A 24,909-nucleotide genomic window follows, 5' to 3' on the forward strand; every position below is an offset into this window, starting at 1 on the left:
GCCCAAAATCATTTTTGCTAACAACATGTCTTGCCACAATAAACTGGATGAAGCCTAAGTACCTAATTTGATTTTTTTTCTGTGAGATGTGGTTGAGACCAAATTATATAATTAACTCAGAATTTTAATTGTGATATCAGTCAAGTAACTTTTGAATTACTGAACCAAGCTACCAACAGATATTTAGTACAATAGAATATCAAAGCTTTCCTGATTATGCAGTATCTGCTTCTTATGCACATAAATATCACTAATGAATTAAGGCAGCCATCCTATCAAATGCCAATCCAGTATTGTAACCATCACATCACGTCACCTTTCTCACATTTTAATTAATGTTGAAAACAATCAGTTTATTATTTAAAAAGAGGCCATTTCCATTTGGGCCAGCAAACTGTCTTCCGTTACAACACACATTCCTTGATTACATCCTACTTTTCTGTGTATTATCTAACCACTGAAGGATCTATAACATCAATTTATCACAAGCTGATGTTAATTTTAAGCAGTAAGTGAAGAGTGATTAGATAATGTACATGCTACCCTTGTGAATCTTAAGTATGGTTCTTGTGTACCACCATACATTCCATCATTTTATTTCATGTAACTATCACTTATTTCCCATGTCTTCTTTTCTATAAAAGTAGTTGCTTTTTTATTTATGGTACAATGTTTTATGCCATTTTCAGATCTGTTATATCTGCACCACACACAATACTTTAAGGAGAATTCACAATAACATGTACTATTAACATTAATTAAGAACACATGTAACATAACAAACACTTTAATCTTTGAGCCAGTAACAAAGTGAAAGGTTCGAAACCATTCGGACTATAGGCTCAAACTTCACACACATACAGTACATAGATTCCATCTATTTATAATGGTATACAAAAATGGCAACAATACATAGTATGAGTATTTCATTTTAGTCCATCCATATTATTTATACAGCTTACTTTCACTACTATTCCTAAGCATTTACCCCACAGCAAGAATTCTGAATTCACTAAAGCATAATCAAGCAAGAAAGTTTAGGTGCTGAAACATATTTGATGTAACAATAGCAGATCATATACAATGTTTAATCTTAGAACAGAATCGACATTTTCACTTTTTACTGATAGCAGTACTACATACAATTCTGATTTTTCTGTAGGTTTATCCATAATATATTTCAGAATATCACTTATGGAATGTATTATATATTAAATTTATTCCACTAATCATTTGAGAAATTTAATGAGAATTTTAGCACCGTGTTTCATACAGGCCACTGCGGCCAATGTATCTAACCCATTTTATAACATCATGGTCTGAATAATTCAGCTTTGGTTCAAACACTTTCAAGTACCGAACTTTGAAGCCAGAAGGAGCAAATGGGACCTGAAAATGAAGACAAATAAGTAACTACAAGGAAACTTAAATAACTTATTGTTAATTATGATTTGTATATAAACACAATACCTCAAAATTCATGGATATAGGTGGTCTTGTCCACTTCTTTTTTGTGTCAGTTTCAAGAAGTTCTATTTCTGCAGATAACTGTGTTTCTTTCATACCTGCCATTCTCTTGATCCTTAAAAGGAGAAAACATGAAATACTTTAGCAAGTCTTGACAGATAAAAAGAAAAAGCTTGACTCTACACAGTGGTAACAAGACACACAAGCATGTAAATTCCTTTCACATTATGGAGGGTATCATTCTGTACTGAGAGGAATGTGTAACCATGCTATGAGGAAATTTAATTTTGTTTACAAATAAATGTTCTGCTTCACAGCAAGATTTTGCCAATGTAGGCCACAGAACATAATAACGAACTGTTGTTCAAGTCCTCCCATTTCCTTTTCAGCAATTTCTCTTCTTCAGGTAACCAACATTTATGTCTTAAATCAAATAGTGCATTATAAAGAAATGTTTTAGAACCATGAATCAATTTTTTTTCCTTTTTCCAATATCAAGTGACAAGCCACTGATCTTCATCTGTACTGTGATAACAGTTCACAATGTGAAGTTTCTTGAGATTCAGGCATTTATTATGGATGCAGTTTACCTCAACTCTTGTAAAAACAAGAACTACCACTTAGTCAATTGTTATAAATTGACTAAGTTCTACTTTTTTCATCGTTAGAGCTCACTGTCTTAACATCACTGATAAGTTCACAGTTTTTGTTTTCAATAACATGAACTGTTAAGACAATACTTTCTTATATTCACAACCCGAAACTGCTTTCTATTATATTCTTCTTGACATAAAATTTTACCTTTTTCCTCCTCTTCTTTATAACCAGGCCCTTATAATCAAGTTTCTCATTTTTACAATTGTGAAGTTCTTACATTAGTTGTAGTACATAAATAATAAATGGTTCTCATCGCAACTTTAATTACTTGGTACCTTTTCTAGTGTCCTGATCATGTCTAATTTGAAGTATTGTAATATCATTCAAATTCTCTCTGAACATAGCATTGCTTTTCATAGTTCTAAGATATCACTTAAGCTCTCTTTACCCACAGTGTTGGTTTGAACACTAAAACTGCTTCAATAACCATAGTCATGTGACAGGTGATGTGCACTATACTTAATCCAGCCTTCTAACTGACTGACCCATACAGTTTTCGAGGACATAATGTTAAATGAGGGCTCTGAACTGATTTAAGAAAAATGTCCTGAGTAATTATGGTCATCAATCAGGACTTGCTTGATGCAGGCTATCACTGTTTCCTCTCCTGTTCTAATCTTTTCATCTTAATCATAGTATCTAACACACAACATCTTCAATAATTTGCAAAATAAGAGAAAGTCAATCACATTCTTACAGCAGACTGATGTTTGGGGGGAGGGGGGGGGGGGGGGGAGGAAGAGAGGAGAGAGAGAGAGAGAGAGAGAGAGAGAGAGAGAGAGAGAGAGAGAGAAAGTGTCCGATTACAGATGATCAATTACACAGGTCTGCAAAAACATTTTTGGAAGTTGTTTGAAATTTGGTAATTGACTTATGTACTTTTCAGTGCCAATTTCAAAAATGCAATCCATTTTTTTCTATCATGTCATATTTTATCACAAAAAAGGGAGTATTTTTGGGTATAACAATATTTAAGCAATTTATCACATTTTTTCCAATGTTATAAAATTTTATTTTATTTATAAATCATGTTCTAAACTACATTTCCAGTATACTTCCATTTCTCTTTAAGCTCAGAAATCACTATAATAACGCTTTCACTTTCTGCCGAAGCTTCTTTTATTGCTTTTCCAGCTGTGGACACATTGAGGATCATCTCTTTTTATCATCCAGCAGTAGTCCGCTATCATGTTGACATTCAATCTTCCTTGATATCTTTTTTCCATTTCTTTGATGTCTTGGCGGAATCTTTCCCTCTGCTCTTCACTTACATCACAAAGGTTTGCAGGGAAGTAATCAAGATGTGGAGAAAATGAACTTTAATGATCATGTTACAGCCCAGCATCTTAAAGTTGTCGAGCAAATCTGCCATGAACGTCTTTTAGTTTGGATCTCTTGTTTCCTAGGAATACAGTAACAACTAATTTAAAAGATGTCCATGCTGCCTTTTCTTTTGTTTCCATTTTGTCCACAAAGCTGGGATATGTCATTAGTTTTCTGTCTGGTCCAACAAAAATTCCTTCCTTTAGCTTTGCCTCAGATAAACCAGGAAATTGCCCACAAAGATATCTGAATCACTCCCCTTCTTTTGGCAATGCCTTAAATTGTTTCATCAGCCCCAACTTAATGCGAAGTGGTGGACGTAACACCTTTTTGGGATCCACGAGGCTTTTCCTCTCAACATTTTTAACCCCTACCAGTAAGGTTTTTCTTATGGGCCAAGCTTTTTTTTATGTAGTATTGCTTTCTGTCTCTACTGTCCCATTCACAGAGAAAGCAAGGGAACTTTGTATAGCCACTTTGTTGACCAAGCAGCATTGAAATCACTTTTAAATCACCACCTAGTGTCCATTTGTGGTCTGAATAGCAGTGTTTGCTTAAAACCAGTTCAAGGTTTTCGTAACGTTCTTTTAAGTGAACCGAGTGTCCAACTGGTATAGAAGTATACTCATTGCCATTGTGTAGAAGTAATGCTTTAAGGCTTCTTTTTGAAGAATCAATAAAAAGTCTCCACTCATCACACGTGCACTCTATTTTGAAACGTGCCATAAGTCCAGGAACATCACTGCAAAACACCAGGTCACCTTCTTGAGAAAAGAAAGATACAAACTCCTTTTCCCACAATCGATACCAAGAAAAGGATGTTCCCCGAGCCAACATATGTTCATCTTTCACTCTAGATCCTAAAACCTCTGCCGATTATTTAGAAAGGCCTAGGTCTCTCTAACTAAATTGTTCAGTTCAGATTGTGAGAATGGAATGGGATTGGTTGTGCTAGGATCGTAGCAATCTCTGTCTCCTTCACTATCACCTTGCTGAGCCAATGGCTCGTGATCATCTATCCAAAGACTGGAGGAGAGAGTATTGGTACGGTCCAGGAGGAACAGGGCGAACGGCTGACTGAATGTTAGGGTAAGAAATTCCTTTTTGTTTTTCAAATTGAAACCTCGTACGCTGCAAGAACAAAAATAACAGTCATCACTATGATTTTGGGCTCCCTCCAAACCATTGGTATTCCAAAACATAAGGACTGCTTTTCACGTTGACACCATTGCCTTGGTTCTTCAACACACACTGAACAAACTGTGTGGGGGGCCAAGGCTGATCTTAATTGCCTAACTTTATACCAAAATAGGCGAAATATACTTTTTCAACAAAATCTGAAATGTTTCTTTGTTGCTTTTTAATGGTATAGTTACCACAAATGTAGCAGAAGCAATCTGGCAAGTTTATACGTCCTCTGGTAGCCACTGTCCATTGTCAATAAAAAACTTCACAACACAAGAAAACAGTCACTACTTTAAAGCACTAGTAACAACAACACATGAACAGCACAGAGTGAAGAGGTACTGTGAACTAAAGGACCATAGCAGAAGCTCACTGCTTGATTATGGCGGGGGAAGGGACAGCGTGACAGACAGGCATCGACATGAAAATACTGCTGGTTTCTCCTAATTACTCTATTTTACATATATCTAGTATAAAAATGGCTAAATAACATTTTATGCAGATCCTAAAAACCAAAATTCAAACTCACTAGAGTGCTAATCCTTCACCTACACATCAACTCAGCCAATGAACACACCCGTCAACTCCTATCCCTAATCAAAGTCCTCAATCTTTCCTCTCCCACATCCACACCGACTGTTCAGAGCATCCTCCTACAGGACAACCGCAAAATAGAACAGCATGCCACCCTCCACCTCAAACTATCCAATCTCCTGGTTTCCCACCTCTGGAAAGGCAACTCACTCACCCTCCACAACCTTTCCAACAAACCTCAACCTCCTCTCATTGCACACAGACCCAGTCTCTCCCATCTACTCAATCTCCCACTTCCAGCTCCACTCCCCCCAAAACCTCAAAACTCTAGTCATCACAATCTGGAGCCACAACACCCCAATTCAGTAGTTAACCTTTCTTCCAAACCTCTCTCCCAATCCGAAACCTCTGTCCTATCCAAAGGCCTCACCTTCAGCCCTACTCCCAGATTCAACCAAATAGTCCTCGTCAAAGATTTACTGACCTACACTCAGTCTCTGCTGGAAATATCACTTTGCCACGAAGAAAAATAATCCTAATCCTACTCCTAATGATCCAACTCCCAAGACACTATCCAAATTGAACCCTGCCTGAAACAGTTCCGTCCTCAGTCACAGCAGGACCCACCTCTTCCTCAAAATCACCCTCTCCAAACCATCCAGGAATTTCTCACTTCCAGCCTTGCATCTCAATCTTTCTTGGAAAACCTTAATCCTACTCCAACATCACTACAGCTGAAGCCCAGGCTATCCGTGATCTGAAGGCTGACCGATCCCTCGTCATTCTTCCGGCTGACAAGGGTTCTACATCTACATCTACATCTACATGTATACTCCACAAGCCACCCAACTGTGTGTGGCAGAGGGCACTTTACGTGCCACTGTCATTAGCTCCCTTTTCTGTTCCAGTTGCGTATGGTTTGCGGGAAGAATGACTGTCTGAAAGCCTCCGTGCGCGCTCGAATCTCTCTAATTTTACATTCGTGATCTCCTTGGGAGGTGTAAGTAGGGGGAAGCAATATATTCAATACCTCATCCAGAAACGCACCCTCTCGAAACCTGGCGAGCAAGCTACACCGCGATGCAGAGCGCCTCTCTTGCAGAGTCTGCCACTTGAGTTTGCTAAACATCTCCGTAAGGCTATCACGGTTACCAAATAACCCTGTGACGAAACATGCCGCTCTTCTTTGGCAACCCGACCTGGTACGGATCCCACACTGATGAGCAATACTCAATTATAGGTCGAACGAGTGTTTTGTAAGCCGCCTGCTTTGTTGATGGACTACATCTTCTAAGGACTCTCCCAATGGAACTCAACCTGGCACCCGCCTTACCAACAATTAATTACATATGATCATTCCACTTCAAATCGTTCCGCAGGCATACTCCCAGATATTTTACAGAAGTAACTGCTACCAGTGTTTGTTCCGCTATCATATAATCATACAATAAAGCATCCTTCTTTCTATGTATTCGCAATACATTACATTTGTCTATGTTAAGGGTCAGTTACCACTCCCTGCACCAAGTGCCTATCCGCTGCAGATCTTCCTGCATTTCGCTACAATTTTCTAATGCTGCAACTTCTCTGTATACTACAGCATCATCCGCAAAAAGCCGTGGTACTTGATCGTCGGGAGTATGTGGCTGAGGGACTGCATCAGCTTTCAGGCAACATTACATACAAAGTTTGCCAAGGTAATCCCATTCCTGATGTCCAGACGGAGCTTCAAGGAATCCTTAGGCCCCCTACAAAACCTTTCACCTGACTCCATCAACCTTCTAACCCCACCGACACCCCGCACCCCTACCTTCTACCTACTTCCTAAATTTCACAAACCCAAACATCCCGGCCGCCCCAATGTAGCTGGTTACCAAGCCCCCACAGAACATATCTCTGCCTACACAGATCAACACCTTCAACCGAATACATGCAGTCTCCCATCCTTCATCAAAGACACCAACCACTTTCTCGAATGCCTGGAATCATTACCCAATCTGTTACCCCGGAAACCATCCTTGTAACCATTGATGCCACTTCCTTACACAAATACCCCGGACATCCAGGGCCTCGCTGCGATGGAGCACTTCCTTTCACGCCGATCACCTGCTACCCTACCTAAAACCTCTTTCCTCATTACCTTAGCCAGCTTCATCCTAACCCACAACTTCTTCACTTTTGAAGGCCAGACATACCAACAATTAAAGGGAACAGCCATGGGTACCAGGATGGCCTCCTCGTACAACAACCTATTTATGGGTCGCTTAGAGGAAGCCTTCTTGATTACCCAAGCCAGCCAACCCAAAGTTTGGTACAGATTTATTGATGACGTCTTCATGGTCTGGACTCACAGTGAAGAAGAACTCAAGAATTTCCTCTCCAACCTCAACTCCTTTGGTTCCATCAGATTTACCTGGTCCTACTCCAAATCCCATGCCACTTTCCTCGACGTTGACCTCCATCTGTCCAATGGCCAGCTTCACACATCCGTCCACATCAAACACACTAACAAGCAACAGTATCTCCATTATGACAGCTGCCAACCATTCCATGTCAAACGGTCCCTTCCCTACAGCTAAGGTCTTTGTGGCAAACGAATCTGCTCCAGTCCTGAATCCCTGAACCATTACACCAAAAACCTGAAAACAGCTTTCGCATCCCACAACTACCCTCCTGACCTGGTACAGAAGCAAATAGCTAGAGCCACTTCCTCATCCCCTCAAACCCACAACTTCCCACAGAAAAACCCCAAAAATGCCCCACTTGTGACAGGATACTTTCCGGGACTGGATCAGACACTGAATTTTGCTCTCCAGCAGGGATACAACTTCCTCAAATCCTGCCCTGGAATGAGATCCATCCTTCATGAAATCCTCCCCACTCCACCAAGAGTGTCTTTCCGCCGTCCACCTAGCCTTCGTAACCTCTTGTTTCATCCCTATGAAATCCCCAAACCACTTTCCCTACCCTCTGGCTCCTACCCTTGTAACCGCCCCCGGTGTAAGACCTGTCCCATGCACCCTACCACCACCACCACCACCACCACCACCACCACCACCACCACCACCACAACCTACGCCAGTCCTGTAAACCGGAAGGTGTACATGATCAAAGGCAGAGCCACGTGTGAAATCACCCACTTGATTTACCAACTGACATGTCGACACTGTGAAGCCTTCTACGTGGGAATGACCAGCAACAAACTGTCCATTCGCATGAACGGACACAGGCAGACAGTGTTTGTTGGTAATGAGGATCACCCTGTGGCTAAACATGCCTTGGTGCAGGGCCAGCACATCTTGGCACAGTGTTACACCGTCGGGGTTATCTGGATACTTCCCACTGACACCAACATATCAGAACTCCAGATGGTCGGTTGGTTTGGGTTTAAGGGACCAAACAGCAAGGTCATCAGTCCTTTGTTTCAAATGTGGTCCAGTCTGATAGTGTGACATTTCTGAGAAGTCAGAACAATAAAAGGGAAAAGGCTAAAAAATGTAAAAGGGCAGTAATGTTGTCAATGGTAAAAACAAATGAGGTAAGTCAGCAAGAGAACAAACCCAACGCTATGCTGAAGCAGCAGAGGAAAAAGACCACCTGCGATTTAAAAGATGCAACCGCTAGAATGTAGAAGTACGTATGGGAAAAGAAGACTAACCAATCCTTAAAAAAAAGATAAAAAAGAGTAAAAGGGGAAGAAAAGACGATCTCTGTCAGGGAGGGGAGTCAGGAATCTCCAAACACGGCTTACAGTGGGAGATACCCCAACACTCACCGCCCTGCCCCAACACCAGAGAGAGATTAAAAACCTTAAAAGTGAGAATAAAAACCACTTTCCCGGAAGAAACCGAGAACCAGGGTGACCATCCGGGAATCGTCAGCCAACATCAAAGGTAAACTGCGGGGGAGTCTGTACTTAGCACGCAGAGCCAAAAGAAGGGGACATTCAACCAAAATGTGGGCTGCTGACTGGAAGGCTCCACAACCACAAAGTGGGGATGGCTCATCACGCAAAAGAAAACCATGGGTCAGCCTGGTATGGCCAATGCGGAGACGACACAGTGTGGTCGAGTCCTTTCAGGAGAGGTGAAAGGAAGAACGCCACGGGCCTGGTGTCACCTTAATCACACGAAGTTTATTAGACTGGAAGTAGCCTCCCAAGAGTTGGCCCATGATTGTGCGAAATGGGATTTGATGTGAAGCCGTAAATCCGCTGCAGCAGGGGTTACAGAAAATGGGTGGTAAGTGACCGCACCCCCAGCCAAACGATCAGCGAGCTCATTACCCGGCATACCCACATGGCCAGGGACCCAAAGGAAGTCAACGGAACAAGCAGAACAAGCAGCACGGTGAATATCAGCGAGATGGTCATGGATGGCGGAGACCAAGGGATGGCGTGAAAAACACCAGTCAATAGCCAGAAGGCCACTCATTGAGTCCGTACACAACAAAACGCGATTGTGTTGGAACTGTTTAATACAGGTAAGGGCCTGGGAAATTGCCATCAATTCCGCAGTATACACCCCACATGTAGGTGGCAGCAGATGATTTTCCGTTCCAACAGAGGACGTGAAAGCATACCCCACATGATCAGCAGATTTAGAGCCATCAGTGTAAAAAACAACAGCATCCCGGAACTCCCATAAAATTCACCATCGGGGCGGGGGGGAAATCTTTTGGACCTCGGCGGAGATCCATCCGAATTCAAGGCCGAGGAACTAACCAAGGGGGCGAGGGGGGGGGGGGTGGAGGGGAGGGCGCAAGGAAGACAGGACGAAGATGGAAGCTGAAAATCACAGCAAAGAGACGCAAGGCGGAGCCCAACCGGTAAACTCGCCCGAGGGCGGGAATCAGGTGGGCGACATCCATGGTCTTGGAACAGGATAGAATAGGAAGGATGAATGGGAGAGGAACAGACAGCGAGTGCGTAAAGACACCAGAAGCTGGGACCACCGAACAGAAAGGGGGGGGGGGGATCCCAGCTTCAACCAGCAGACTATCAACAGGGCTAGTAGGGAAGGCACCAGTGGCCAAACGGATACCACGATGGTGGACTGGATCCAGTACGTGCAGTGTGGAAGGAGCAGCCGAACCATAAACTTTACAACCATAGTCCAAGCAAGACAAAACAAGAGCACGATAAAGACTGAGAAGGAGGGAGCGGTCAGCACCCCAAGAGAAGTGGGCAAGGAAGCAAAGGACATTGAGTTTATGGAAACATACTACCTTCGGAAGTCTGATATGGGGCAACCAAGTGAGCTTGTTGTCAAAAAGAAGACCCAGGAAACGAAACTGTGGGACCACAGGCAATCGTGCATCAAGATAGAGCTCTGGAACAGGGTGGATCATAGTAAGGCAACAGAAGTGGACCACTCGTGATTTTAAAGGAGAGAATTTAAATCCGTGTGAGAGGGTCCATGCAGAGGCATGTCGTATAGCTCCCTGTAGCTGTCGCTCTGCAGAGGCAATCTAAGAGGAACTAACCCAAATGCAGAAATCATCCACATACAGGTCAGGGGCGACCAAAGGACCGACAGAGGCCGCAAGTCCATCGATAGCAATGAGGAAAAGAAGTACACTCAAGACAGAACCCTGTGGGATGCCCATCTCCTGGGTCCGTGGAGAACTAAAAACAGTACCAACCTGAACCCTGAATGACCGATGGAGCAGGAACTGGCGGATAAAATTCGGGAGTGGGCCCCGAAGACCCCACTGATGAAGGGTAAGTAAGATGTGATGGCGCCAGGCCGTGTCACAGGCCTTGCGTTGGTCAAAAAATATTGCAACCAAATGGTGGCACTGGGAAAAAGCCTGCCGAACTGCGGATTCCAAGCGAAGTAAATGATCGATCAGAGACCGTCCCTCTCGGAAGCCACACTGGTAAGGGTACAATAGATCCTGACATTCGAGGACCCAATTGAGCCGACGGGCTACCATCTGTTCAAGTAACTGGCAAACAACATTTGTCAGACTAATTGGCCGATAGCTGTCAACAAATAGGGGGTTCTTACCAGGCTTAAGGACAGGAACTACAATGCTATCCCTCCACTGATAAGGGAAGTCACCCTGGAGCCAGATACGGTTAAACACCCGAAGATGATGTTGCCATTGTGGAGCACTAAGATGTTGAAGCAGTTGGTTATGAATGGAGTCCGGGCCAGGGGCCGTATCATGAGAAGAAGAAAGTGCGGAAAGAAATTCCCATTCAGCAATAGGTTTGTTGTAAGATTCTGACTGACAAGGGGTAAAACGTAAGGTGGAAGCTTCGGCCTGCTGTTTCCGGTGAAGGAAAGTAGCCGGATAGGAGGCTGATGCTGATGCCATTGCAAAATGGGTCACAAGATGTTCTGAGAGAATCAACGGGTCCGTACAAAGGCCATCTGGGAGGTGAAGGCCTGGGAGGGCCTTGGAGAGAGCGAAGTGTAGCCCATACCCATGACATAGGGACAGCAGAACCGAGGGAAGAAACAAATCGTTCCAAACATATCCGTTTGCTCTGTTTGATTGGGGCTTTAGCATGAAGGTGCTTAAAGGTAATAAGGCTGGCAATGGATGGGTGCCTCTTAAGGTGTTGCAAAGCTCGACAGCGATCACGGATGGCAATGGCAATGGCTGTACTCCACCACGGGACTTGCCGGCGACGAAATGGTCCAGGTGAGCGTGGCACAGCAAGGCTAGCAGCGCGGACAATCGCGTCAGACACATCATGTAGGACGTCATCAATACAATGCGACAAAGAGGGAGGAAACACGACCTGTGCAGTGTATAGAGGCCAATCGGAACGTTGGAAAGACCAACGAAGTAACCTGTCCATCGGGGAGCGGGAAAGGAGAGAGAGAATCAACGGGAAATGGTCACTATCACAAAGGTCGTCGTGTGGCGACCAGTGTAATGAAGGGAGGAGAGAGGGAGAAGAAAGAGAAAGATCAATGGCAGAAAAGGTACCATGACCGGCACTGAAATGAGTAGGGCAGCCATCATTAAGAAGGCACAAGTCGTGGTCTGTAATAAAGTGATCTAAGAGAAGACGTCTTCTAGATGGAAATGCACTGCCCCACAAGGGGTGATGAGCATTAAAATCCCCGAGAAGGAGGAAGGGAGGAGGAAGTTGCTGAAGAAGGGCAGTTAAGGCAGCAGGTGTAAGAGTCTTGTCAGGAGGGAGATAAAGATTGCAAACCGTGACCTCAGGGTCCTGGTGTACCCTAACAGCAACGGCTTCCAACGTAGTTTGAAGAGGAATCCACATGCTAGCAATGTCTGTACGGATCAATGTACAAACGCCACCAAAGCCCACAGGGGTCTCACCTGATTTTGACAGAAAATACGGAACCTACAGAGGGTCGGTGAGTTATCATCAGTAAAATGAGATTCCTGTAGAACCACACAGGCTGCAGAGTAAGACGAAATAAGGGATTTCAATTCCGGAAGGTGACGGTAGTATCCATTACAATTCCATTGGATAACCACAGAACAATGATTTAAATGGGGGTTGAACAGGCTAATGCCTGTCATACCACCGGGTCACCACCCGTCACCGACAAGGAGGGGGCGACATCCATGAATGACAGGTCAGAATTTGGTGGTGAAGCTGGGGATGGGACCTCTGGTGACACCAGAGGTTCTTTGTCCTGGGACTTATGTTTCTTCTTCTTTTCTGGTTGAGATCGAGGAGGCCTGTGTGGCATAAAGGAGCCAGCTGCAGCAAGATCGGGAACAGAAAGAGATCGGGTGACCCGGGGGCCGACAGACTGCGGTTCTCGCGGTCGTCGCATGGCAGCAGATCTTTGGCCTGGAAGGTGCCGGGAAGTGACATCCCAGGAGGGGCGCCCTTGACTGGCAGATGCCGAAGGAGTGGGACACTTCTCTCGCTGGGGAGGGGGAGCAGCACTCAGAGGAGAAGGTGTGGGAACCACAGGGGAGGGGGGGTGGGGGGGGGGGAGGAGAGGGGTCCGGGATTGGGGTAAGGAAGGGGGAGGAAGGGGTGTGAAGATGTAACTAAAGCATAACTAGACAACATGGACACAGGGTAAAGACGTGTGTACTTCTTACAAGCCTCTGTGTAGGTTAAACAATCAAGGGACTTCTACTCCTGTATCTTCTTTTCCTTCTTATATACTGGGCAATATGGTGAACATGGAGAATGATTGCCATGACAATTAACACACACAGGAGGGGGAACACAGGGACTCCCCTCATGGAGTGGACATCCACAGTCACCACAGAGACGGGCCTGTGAACAGCGGGAAGACGTGTCCAAAACACAAGCACTTAAAACACCTCATAGGAGGTGGGATGTACGGTTTCACATCACATCGATAAACCATAATCTTTAGTTTCTCAGGGAGGGTATCCCCTTCAAAGGCCAGGATAAAGGCACCAGTATCAATGTGATTGTCCTTAGGACCCGTCTGAACACGCCGAACAAAGTGAACACCCCGACGTCCGAGATTGTCCACAAATTCCTTGTAAGTTTGAAGGATGAGGTCCCTGTGAAAAATCACACCTTGAACCATATTTAGAGACTGGTGGGGGGGTAATGGACACAGGAATTGTGCCAAGATGGGTACAGGCACGAAGGGCCGCATACTGGGCAGCTGAAGCAGTTTTGATCAGCAACGAACCCGACCGCATCTTGCTCAGGGAGTCCACTTTGCCGAACTTGTCTTCAATATGTTCCACAAAGAATAAAGGTTTGGTATTGGTGAAAGTATCCCCATCAGTCCTGGTGCAAACCAGATAGCGGGGGGAAAGGTTTCGCCCCTAACTCTGGAGATGCGAACTTGCCCTTCAATATATCCTCTCTTCCCGTTACCCACCAGGCCTCAACCTCTGCTAATTTCAAGTTGCCTCCGCTCATACCTCACCTGTCATTCAACAACATCTTTGCCTCTGTACTTCAACATTGACTGACATCTCTGCCCAACCTCTTTGCATTTACATATGCCTGCCTGTGTCTGTATATGTGTAGATTTTTTGTGTGTGTGTGTGTGTGTGTGTGTGTGTGTGTGTGTGTGTGTGTGTGTGTGTGTGTGTGTGTGTGTGCGCGCGCGCAAACGAGTGTATACCTGTCCTTTTTCCCCCCTAAGGTAAGTCTTTCCGCTCCCGGGAATGGAATGACTCCTTATCCTCTCCCGTAAAACCCACATCCTTTCGTCTTTCCCTCTCCTTCCCTCTTTCCTGATGAAGTAACCTTGGTTTGCGAAAGCTTGAAATTTGTGTGTGTGTTTTTTTATTGTGTCTATCAATGTACCATTACTTTTTCGTTTGATAAGTTAACAGTATCTTTTGTGTGTGTGTGTGTGTGTGTGTGTGTGTGTGTGTGTGTGTGTGTGTTTCATCAAGATATGCTAATATTTTAATGTGTTGGACTAGAAGTAAAACTGAACAAAAAAGTTCATATAACCATAGGTCCATAAATGTTTAGTTATGGAGTTACGGCAAATAAAAGATTTTGCCTGAAATTTAGCAACTTCTCTGATATGAAGCCACCACAAAACTGTACGAGGTTCAAGTAAAGCAAGATTTCCATTTATTTTGTTGTTATTGGTCTGATGAATCTAATAAAACATGTCCCACACTTTTATCTGCAGTAGTTTTCCAGAACATGCAGAGAAGCAAAGATTATTATAGAAGTAAATTTGTTTACTTTTACTTAAGGATGTAGAAATATTTATGTAATTGTTGGCAACCGTTCGTGAGTTGTTTCAGTAGTTTTTTAACCTTGAAACTAGTTAGTTTTCTTTATTGTTCAGTGAAAGAACATAACAACAGCGTATTTAAGTGAAACCACATAGTAACTGTGATTATGAATGCAATAGACGAAATTAAGATCATCCCTATGAAACTGAAACGAGCAACAATATCTGTACATGATAGATTATACACGAAATAGGGATGCCTTTCAGATTTACACCAGAGGAATACGCCAATATGGCGTTTATTTATGGCAACTGTGATGGTAATGCTATGGCTGCAATTAACGAATATCGGGTATGTTATCCAACTTCGAGAATTCTGAATGCATAAAACATTAGCGGAGTATTTTGAATTTTACAGGAGACAGGTTCTCTACCTAGTGTTCATAATCCGTACGAGTGATCGATATGTAAGGATGATGATGAGGATATTATGGATACTGTTCAATGAAGCCTGGGTACCAGTACACAACATATCTCTCAACGATTAGGCATTTCACAATCTAAGGTATGGTGTACACTCAAGTAAAGTAATCCGTATCATTATCATAAACTAAAAGTGCATCATTTACACCTGGGAGATCCTGCCCTTTGCTCGAAGTTGTGTATTTGGTTAAATACTAATCGGCAGTTACAGAGATACATTTTATTTACTGATATGAGACAGTTTAGTCGAGATAGTATAAACAATTTACGTAACAAGCACTTATGATCTGAAGCAAGCCCACATGCGACAGTGCAATGCAATTTCCAGCAGCAATTTAGCATAAATGTGTGGCGTGGTATCCTCAACACACACTTTATTCAACCATTCATTTTCCCAGGACATCTGACTGGTGAGACATACTTACAATTCCCTCAAGAAGAAACGCCCCACTTGCTCCAAGATGTTCCACTTGCTATGCAATTGCAAATGTATTGTCAACATAACGGCGTGCACACATTTCACTGACGCCATTACTACGCATTTAAATGGACGTGTTCCCAGAAATGGATTGGTCATGGTGCACACTTCTGTGGCCACCCAGATCACCTAATTTAACGCCAATGGATTTTTGTGTATGGGGATAGGCGAAAGACATAGTTTAAAAGGATAAAGTTAATACACCCGAGGCATTACCCGCTTGCATTATGAATGCAATAGATGAAATTAAGATCATCCCTATGAAACAAACTAGCAACAATATCTGTACATACATGTGCATCTAAATGCAATGTACTTGGTCGAGACATCTTTGAACATTTATTGTGAATGTATTGTTAAATTGTATATACATTGTACAACATCCTTAACACTGAGCTTTGTTTTTTTCCGGTTTTACATTAATTCACATGTGCTATGGTATTAATAAGAGCAGAAGATCTGCACATTCATACAGTTTCAGTAAAAATTATTACCACCATTTCCCAAAATTAAATTCTCTACAACTTCTGTTGCAAATTTTGTGCAATTGTCTGGAATTTAAGAAACAAATTGGGCAAAGTTGTAAATAAATTAAAATTTTACAAAATTACTTCTTTGCTTCTCTGGATGTTCTGGAAAACTACTGGAGATACACGTTTGGGACATGTTTTATTAGGTTCCCCAGATCAACAACAACAAAATAAATGGAAACTGTGCTTTACTTTAACCTCTTATGGTTTTGCATTGGTTTCATATTAGCGAAGTTGTTAAATTTAAGGCAAAATCTTTTACTAGCCATAACTCTGTAACTAAACATTTGCAGACCTATGTTTATATGAACTTTTTTCTTTAGTTTTACTTGCAGAATAACATATTAAAATAATTGCATATCTTCATGAATCACCCTGTGTTTTCTTTTTTCTTTCTTTTTTTCCCTTCTTTCTATCAGTACTCAGCAGTTTGTTCATTCCACCCAACAAGTCTGCTGACTATTCCTCTCATTCACAGATGATGACAAATACAATGACAGTGTTTATTTTAATATTTGTCCAGTATGTTTAAGATGATAATTCAGGATCCACAATTGTCAATTATTGAATACAAGAAACAGCACCTGCTGCAATTTTAATTTTAATATGATGACAGGTTTCAGCCACGAAAGACATTTTCAAGTGGTTATGAGCTTAGTGTCAAGTAATGAGTGCTATTATTTTTTCAAGTTTTTATTTTTCTTTAATCTTGCTTCCATCATCAAGCATAATGTCAGAATCACCTTTCTTCTGTCCTTTACCTTTCCCAGTCAAACAGCTTAACAGGTAATAAATCAAAATTTTTCTGTTTTATTCTTCCATGCAGAACTATTGTCTGAAAGTTTGCTGCATGAGCTATCAAACTGACTGTACAATAAGTCTCACATTTTTCTGCTCTGACCATCTTCCAGAATTATCAGCTGCAGCTATTTTTCAGGAGTGTGTAGATGATATTCTACCCTAATGCCAGTGCCATGTCTCGTCTCAGATTCTACACAATAACTTTAACAATGTTGTGAGTGCCATTTCTTATAAGGGCTTCAGGGAGGAAATTTCATTTATCCCTTTTGTCTATTTTAATAGGTGGATCCTCATAACTCCCAAATTGACACCCATTTCTTTCTTCAAGTTACCAGCCAATTTTTACCCCTCATAGTGGCTCCCAATTAATCTTTCCGCCTATCCACACTACTCTGTTTAAAAAGAATAATTCCTTTAGCACTCTTGGCATTGATGCCTTTGCTTCTACTGTCATCAAATGTTCTTTTAACTTTTTTATATGGTGAATGTCTTTCTGATGATAATTTAATTACTTACACCTTCTTCCTACAGCCATTTTACTTTGCTTCCTTGCATTTCCAATCAGTTTCATTCCCAAGTGATTTGTATTACCCCATTTCTGAATATTTTCATATTTTCCTTTTATCAATCAACTGAAATATTTGTTGTGTTCCTTGCAATTTATCTGCTGTTACTTTTCTCATACGTTTATGTATCTGTCCAACTTTATCGAGTACCCATTACAGATCTATCCATTTCTCCTCAATTTAGTGCCATTAGTAATTGCTTTATGTACAGCCTCAGCAAACACTGAATGCACATCCTCAAATAACAATAATTTAGTATCCCACTTCCTTGTTAGCTCATTCTTCCCAAGTATTGTCCAACTTCACACAAATCTTCACAACTACTAAATAATATTCGGAATGTACATCTACTCCTCAGTATACTTTATAGCTAAATATCTGATTCTGAAGTATCCCTCACCATGATTTAATCTAGTTGGTATTTTGCTATGTCTCCTGGTCTTTTCCAGGTATGGTATCTCCTCCTGTAATTTTTAACCACCTATTTGCTAATACTTGTTGAAATTTATTGCAGATCTGAAGAATATCTTCAGTTTCCTCACATATTAACTATTTTTTTCTACTGTTTGCAATGCAGGCACGTGTATCTGAACAGTAGCTGTTGGCCCTTGTTTTATTTTCATTCTGGTGAGAAACCTATTGCTGAACCATCCTCTCTTTGCCCTATGGTCCTATTCATAAACTACTCCTGTTATACGTTTTCTGATCCACATGATATTTTTACCTTCCTCCCATTTCACTTCACTGGCCTCTTACTACATATAATTTCAGCATTTACATTCCATATTTTCGATTTTCTAACTTATCTAGTGCATTCAAACTCCTCGCTTACTGTAGTTAAGCCTTTGTCTCCTCTTACAATTTGCAACCCTTACACTTACTTCCATTATTTAAACGATTATTTTTGATGCCTGACAATGTGTCCTATCAATTGATCCCTTCTTTTAGTCAACTTATGCCATAAAATCCTTTGCATGCTATTTTGTAAGTACCTCCTAATTTCAAACACTTCTATTTTCTTTTTGTCTAGTACACTTTACATGTCTTTCGCACAGTGATTTCCATTGTTTTCTGCATTCTGATGGTATTTATCATTATCAACTACCATCTTTAAAGGCAGTTTCCCACCTAATGGGTCAGAGGATATCTTTAATCTGCTCCTTCAATCCTTTTCATAAGGACACTGGCAGGGCCTGATTCCTTAAAGAACAATGTAGGGAAAAAAAGATTGCTACTTACCATAAAGAAGATCTGTTCAATTACAGACAGGCACAAATAAAACACAGTTGTTGGCTACAGCCTTCAGCAGCAAAAGAAAGAGACACACTGTACACACAAGCAACCAGCACCTCCGGTGTGCTTGCTTGTGTTTATGAATATTAGTATTTTAAACATAGCTGCAGAACAGCAACGGTTCCACGTAATGAAGTTATAAACAGCCGACCAGTTGCAAAGGATAAAGAATTCTTTACCTAGGTTTCAACAAATTTAAATTTGTCTTCTTCAGAAGGTGGCAATTTTACATTAGTATGGACTGATGTATCATCGCCGTTTTTACAAATGTCTGCATAGATCCATTTGTAAAAACGGCGATGATACATCAGTCCATACTAATGTAAAATTGCCACCTTCTGAAGAAGACAAATTTAAATTTGTTGAAACCTAGGTAAAGAATTCTTTATCCTTTGCAACTGGTCGGCTGTTTATAACTTTATTTATGAATATTGTGTGTGTGTGTGTGTGTGTGTGTGTGTGTGTGTGTGTGTGTGTGTGTGTTTCCCTTTTGCTGATGAAAGCTGAAGACAAAAACTTCAAGTAAGTGTCTTATTTGTGCCTGTCTGCAACTTAAAATGTCTTCTTTACAGGTAGTAGCAATCTATCTTTTCCTACATTGTTGATATTCCTATCTGGAGCTTCAACTGTGACTCCTTATACAGGAACCCTTGGCTGTTATAGCTAATTATTTTTGTTAAAAGCTAGTTAAGTACCTAAAGTTTCCCTGGAATGTATTTATTTCCAGTTCCCCCACTTCCTCCTTACCCCTCTCTGTCCACCTTCTTCTGCCCCCTTTACCTGATACTTCTCTCTCTCTCTCTCTCTCTCTCTCTCCCCCCCCCCCCCCTTTCCCTTTCTGTCGATCTCCTCCTTCCCTTATACCTCCTGAAATATCTATCATACAATGATATAATTGTGTAGGTACATTCAGCAGCATATATGGATACTATCAGATAAATGCATTGTGACTAGAGTAGCAAAGAAGTGATCAGTGTAATGTGACGCCTAATGTAACCGTTTTACTGCATGAACAGCAAAAATGTAGCAAATGATAAACCTTTTTCTTTTCATCATTATGTTGGGGGTGTCAGTGACAAAGTTTCATAAAGCTTTGAAGTTATTGCTAAGTTTATTGCAAGTTACTAAGTGCTCTCACTCTTTAGTAACATCTGAGTATTCATGCATGGTGTCCTACACTATTTTCACACACCCCCTCTTCCCCCAACCAACCCACTGATAGGTGGGGTTCTTAGCTTCACAGTGATTCTTCCCACAGTGTAAGTGATGTGTGCCAAGTTTGGTTGAAATCAGTCCACTGGTTTCGGAGGAGAAGTGGAACATACATATGTACATACATTTTTATAATAGGCATGAATATTTTTTTTCCTGATCCGATTTTGATGAATTATAGCCTATATAGTAATTCTGCCTACGCTAAAGTTACAATTGAAAACCTTATGGAAATCTGTCTAGCAGTTTTGGAGATTAGCATGTTCAGACTGATGGACAACATTTTTACACATCTATTACTAATATAGATTGAAGCAGTTGATTGATTGACTCCAGACCAGAGCCAGAACCTTTGGATCAGTAGTTACAGTATTTATATTTTGTATTTTAGCATTCTTATGAACCAAAATTCTAACACTTACTTCCACACAATTGCATTTTCTGATGCTTTGTACTTAGCCTTCCCTTTCAGGCAAATTAACTGTACACCTGATGTATTCAGGGGTGTTGGGATTTTAACTTCAATCTTCTGACCCAGAAGGGAAGGTTTGAAGTTAGATTTCAGAACAACTTTCACTTCCATCTTTGTACGTCCCACTTCTCTCACAAGAGGAATAACTCTGAATGGCAATGAGATATCTTTTGTCGTACGGTACCTGAAAAGGACCACCAAACCAGTCAACAAACATATCTAAAGCAATTTTACACAAATAAATAAAAATATATTCATTAGTTTCACAAAAAAAAGGGCACAATATAATCATGGCTTCATGAAACTTATTTATTTTAACTACAAAGTTTATTTTGTCGCGTTATTGAAGTACTATAATTAAGCTCATTAAAATATATTAAGATACTGTTAATACTCTTTCCAAAACAAATAATTTGATAGGTATGAGATAGGTATGAACATTAATGTGATTTTCTGAAGATTTCCGTACAGAATCTGGGGTACCAGTTTATTGTTTGGCTACCCCTGCGACAGGATATAATAAAATATGACGAGATCACGACCATCCCCATATCACAGACAGTAAAGAGAATTTCTCAGTCTCAACTAAAACACAGTGAAATTGATTGCAATAGAATATTGCAAAACTGCCGTGCGCGTGCGTGTGCGTGTGGGGTGGAGGGGAATAGCCCACCTGGAGATATGTATTGGTAGAGTTGGCTCTATCCTAAGAAAACTTCATTACTACTTTGTAGAAAAGCTGCGTCCAGTAGTAGTGTGTGCATTGTGAAGTTAAAAAATGACGCTAAAGATTTCCCCAGTGAGTGAAAGAAACAACACTATTGGCATATTGTCTCTATAGGTGATTTCCACAAAACTGAGTTTATGTGGGCATTTTTTATAAACAATACAGCAGGAGGAAGACTTTAGTGCTGATAAGGGAATAAGTGCTTCCCAATGACATCCTTCTATAAAATATTCGAAGTATTTTTGCTATATTGAATTATAGAATAAAAATTCAAGCTTATGATGGTAACCTCTATCTTCAAGAGGAAAAATTGACGTATTATGTTGCCAGAAATTGTATGACAACATTGGTGTCTTTTGGAATGTAACTAACTTGACAAATTTCACTGCAGTCTTTAATGTTGAGAAACTGCTAATGCCCCTTACAATAACTTCTTGTTTGTTATTTTTGCACATTTCTGCATGTATGGTACCTTTGATGGCATTTTGTAAATAAAAAATCTAGATTGCCCATTAAAGTTTCTTATTTATTACAAGATTTGGGATACTGCCATCCTTGGGTGTGGAAAGTGTGGAATTTTGAAAGAGAATGCTATGTCAGTACTGAAACCTATATCTATTCCATTAGGCATAGGTTTTAGTACTGAAATCCTCTTCTGTTAATTCTAAGCTTTTGATATCTGATGACGGCAGTAGCTGCAACCTCTTAACAAAGAAAGGAGCTTTAGAGGTCCTTAAGGATAAATAAGTTTCGCATTTAGACCGAATGTCAAGTACTGCGTTACTGGTATGAAAGTCAATCCATTAGAGATCCAATGCCCATACATTCACAGATGGTTTTAATTCACTTTTTTAAGAGGTTCTGCTTCATCATATTGAAAGTATAGACCTCTCTGACAAAACTGCATTGTTAGTTTTGTTACCCCAGTGGACAAACAAGACTGTAGTACATTAACACTAATACAGGTTATGATATTTTGCATAAAGACTTTCTTACAAAATTTCACTGCACTCTCCTCTCTTAACCCTCTCAAATGTCCCTCTGTTTACACATTGAACTTCATCCTGGCATTACTACTCATTATGTAACTGCTGACAAACGCCTGACCCTCAATGGATAAAACTCTTGAGACAAAATATCTAGCAGAAAGAAGGACTGTCACAACTACAACACTGTTACTGTTAATAATAAATTTCACTCCCATAAAAACTGTAAACCATAGTAAACACACAGTTTCTGAAAGTCATCTTCCTGGTGGATCTATATACATATTGAGGTTCACCACCACCACCACCACCACGTCGCCGTCACCTAGAACAGTCACAATTACGACACCTACATAGAAAATACCAAAGGGGCATAAACTAGAAGAACTTGCACCTTGCTGTGAGCCACAGGCCGTACACATGTTAAGTATGAGAAAGTGGCAAATATTTATGTGAAGCATCCACTACATTATAAACCTGTAATAAATGAATATTGTGTATTCATCTTCAATTTTACCTCATCAGCTCAAATTCTCCGTCAGGTGGAATGAAGCTGATGGAATGTTCCGTCTCAAATTTTGATAGCTTCACACACTGATGAAACTGACAATCATCTATGACAACTACAGGCTTCCCTGAACGTGCTGGATCATCACCACCTGCAGTCAGACCCTTTCCTTTGGCTTCCATGACTATCTTATCATTGATCCCAAATTTACATTCTGGCATACCTGAGAGGTAAGATTTCATGACTACTTTACCAGCAACATGTGCTGACAGTACTTGACCTGTAAGAAATTTAACACACAAAAATCAACATTAATTACATGAATATAGTTTTGTATAATACTTCAAATCAGGTTTTTGTTTTACTAACAATCACAATCACATTTCCACTAATATCTTGTTAGCTGTGATTCCAGTAATATTAAAAATTTAGGAGGCAGCTATTGTGAGAGCACAACCAACAAATATTAAGCTGACAATTTCATTTGTGGACTTGACATTCACAGTTTTTTTTTTAGTATCAGCATTATTCACTATTCGTGACTGAAAAGTAACCTGAGAAGAAAGTTGCGGTGACGTGCTTAAATTTTTTTAACTAGCAAGAATGAGCCTAGTCATATGAAATGAATGTAGAGAATGACAGATGTCTTGAAAAATTGTTTCTCTCTAGAAAATTTTGTGTTAAAATTTGGTAGTGCCATAGGGTTTGGACTGAGAAATTTCACTATGTATTAGGGGAACTGCAGCAGGACTCAATATTTCAGCGAACAATTGCACCAATGAGGTGATTACATTAAGGTAGTACAATTTCAGTTACGACTACAATGCGTATACCTGATCAAGGGGGGGGGGGGGGGGGGAATTGCTGGGTTTTCCAACTTCCCAGTCAAAAACACATTTTTTCCCTGGGTGAAAATAACACTTTTTCTCTATTAAATGACAATATACTTTCCCTTGGAGCTGTAGAAGTTATCAATCATTTGAATGGTCAAGGTTTTATACACTGGGGTATAACTTCCTGGCACTTTAGGAAACTAAACACAGGGGGGGGGGGGGGGGAAGTTTTGAAAGGTTCTTTGATGTGCAGCAACATGTGTACTGCATATTTTATTATTATAAAAGTATAAATATAAATTTCACAAAATGCTGCATGGTAGCTTCCGAAATGCTGAAATTGAAATTGTGAGGTGGTTTTATCAGCCAATCATAGCTCATGTCACATAGTCTAGCCAGCCAAAGACAGCACAACATAGGACAAGCTGTAGTCAGTCAACAGCAACATCACTTAAGTAATGTTAACCAATAAACAGGAAAAGTTAATGTTTTAAATTAATAAAAATACAGTACAGCTACAAGAAAAGCTAAGCTTTCACATATAATATTAGTCCTTTTATTGTGTGTTACCCTTTAAGATATATAAAAAAACAACTGTGCAAATGCTCTACCAACTGAATCATTTTGTGGCTTTACTTTCATCAATAGCCGTCTCCTACCTTCCATACTTCACATAAGTAATCCTGTATGCCTTGTAAGAAGCTCTAGTTCCACAAGGTATGCAGCAAACCTTCTGTGAAATTTGGAAGGAGAGAGGTACTGACAGAAATAACGCTGCAAGGGTGAGTCATGAGATATGCCCAGAAAAATTTGGAAATTTGTAAGTTCTATGGGACAAAACTGCTGATGTTATAGGTCCCTAGGCTTACACACTACTAAATCTAACCTAAACTAACTAACACTAAGGACAACACACACACCCATGCCCAAGGCAGGACTCGAACCTCCAACGGGAGAGAGAGGGGCGAGGGGGGGAGGGGGGGGGGGGCAAGCGAACCATGGCAAGGCACCATAGGCCGCACGACTACCCCGCGTGGCGATGTGCCCGGGTAGCTTGATATCTGGTAACGCTCTTGTTCCCACTTAATTGGCCAGTAGTTCAGAATGCACAACAACAAAGTACAGCACACTAGATTATATACATTGTTTGGAAGAGACTTTATACCGAACATTTAAAAATATCATGAGATAAAAAACATATCCCATCTACAATGGC

General features: G+C 41.0%; 1 protein-coding gene across 1 annotated transcript in view; it reads right to left on the bottom strand.

Moving 5' to 3' along the window:
* Nucleotides 1-771: 771 nt before the first annotated feature.
* Nucleotides 772-24,909, bottom strand: part of LOC124787675 (AP-2 complex subunit mu) — a 45,985-nt gene continuing 21,847 nt past the window's right edge. Inside the window, exons 5-8 of the mRNA XM_047254493.1 lie at nt 22,870-23,140; nt 20,590-20,823; nt 1,471-1,582; nt 772-1,389 (exon numbers count right to left, since the gene is read on the bottom strand). Coding sequence (XP_047110449.1) covers nt 1,255-1,389; nt 1,471-1,582; nt 20,590-20,823; nt 22,870-23,140 — 752 coding nt within the window. The 3' untranslated portion in view covers nt 772-1,254. The remainder of the gene's footprint in view (nt 1,390-1,470; nt 1,583-20,589; nt 20,824-22,869; nt 23,141-24,909) is intronic.

This window comes from Schistocerca piceifrons, chromosome 3 (assembly GCF_021461385.2).
Source record: "Schistocerca piceifrons isolate TAMUIC-IGC-003096 chromosome 3, iqSchPice1.1, whole genome shotgun sequence".
Lineage (NCBI taxonomy): Eukaryota > Metazoa > Arthropoda > Insecta > Orthoptera > Acrididae > Schistocerca > Schistocerca piceifrons.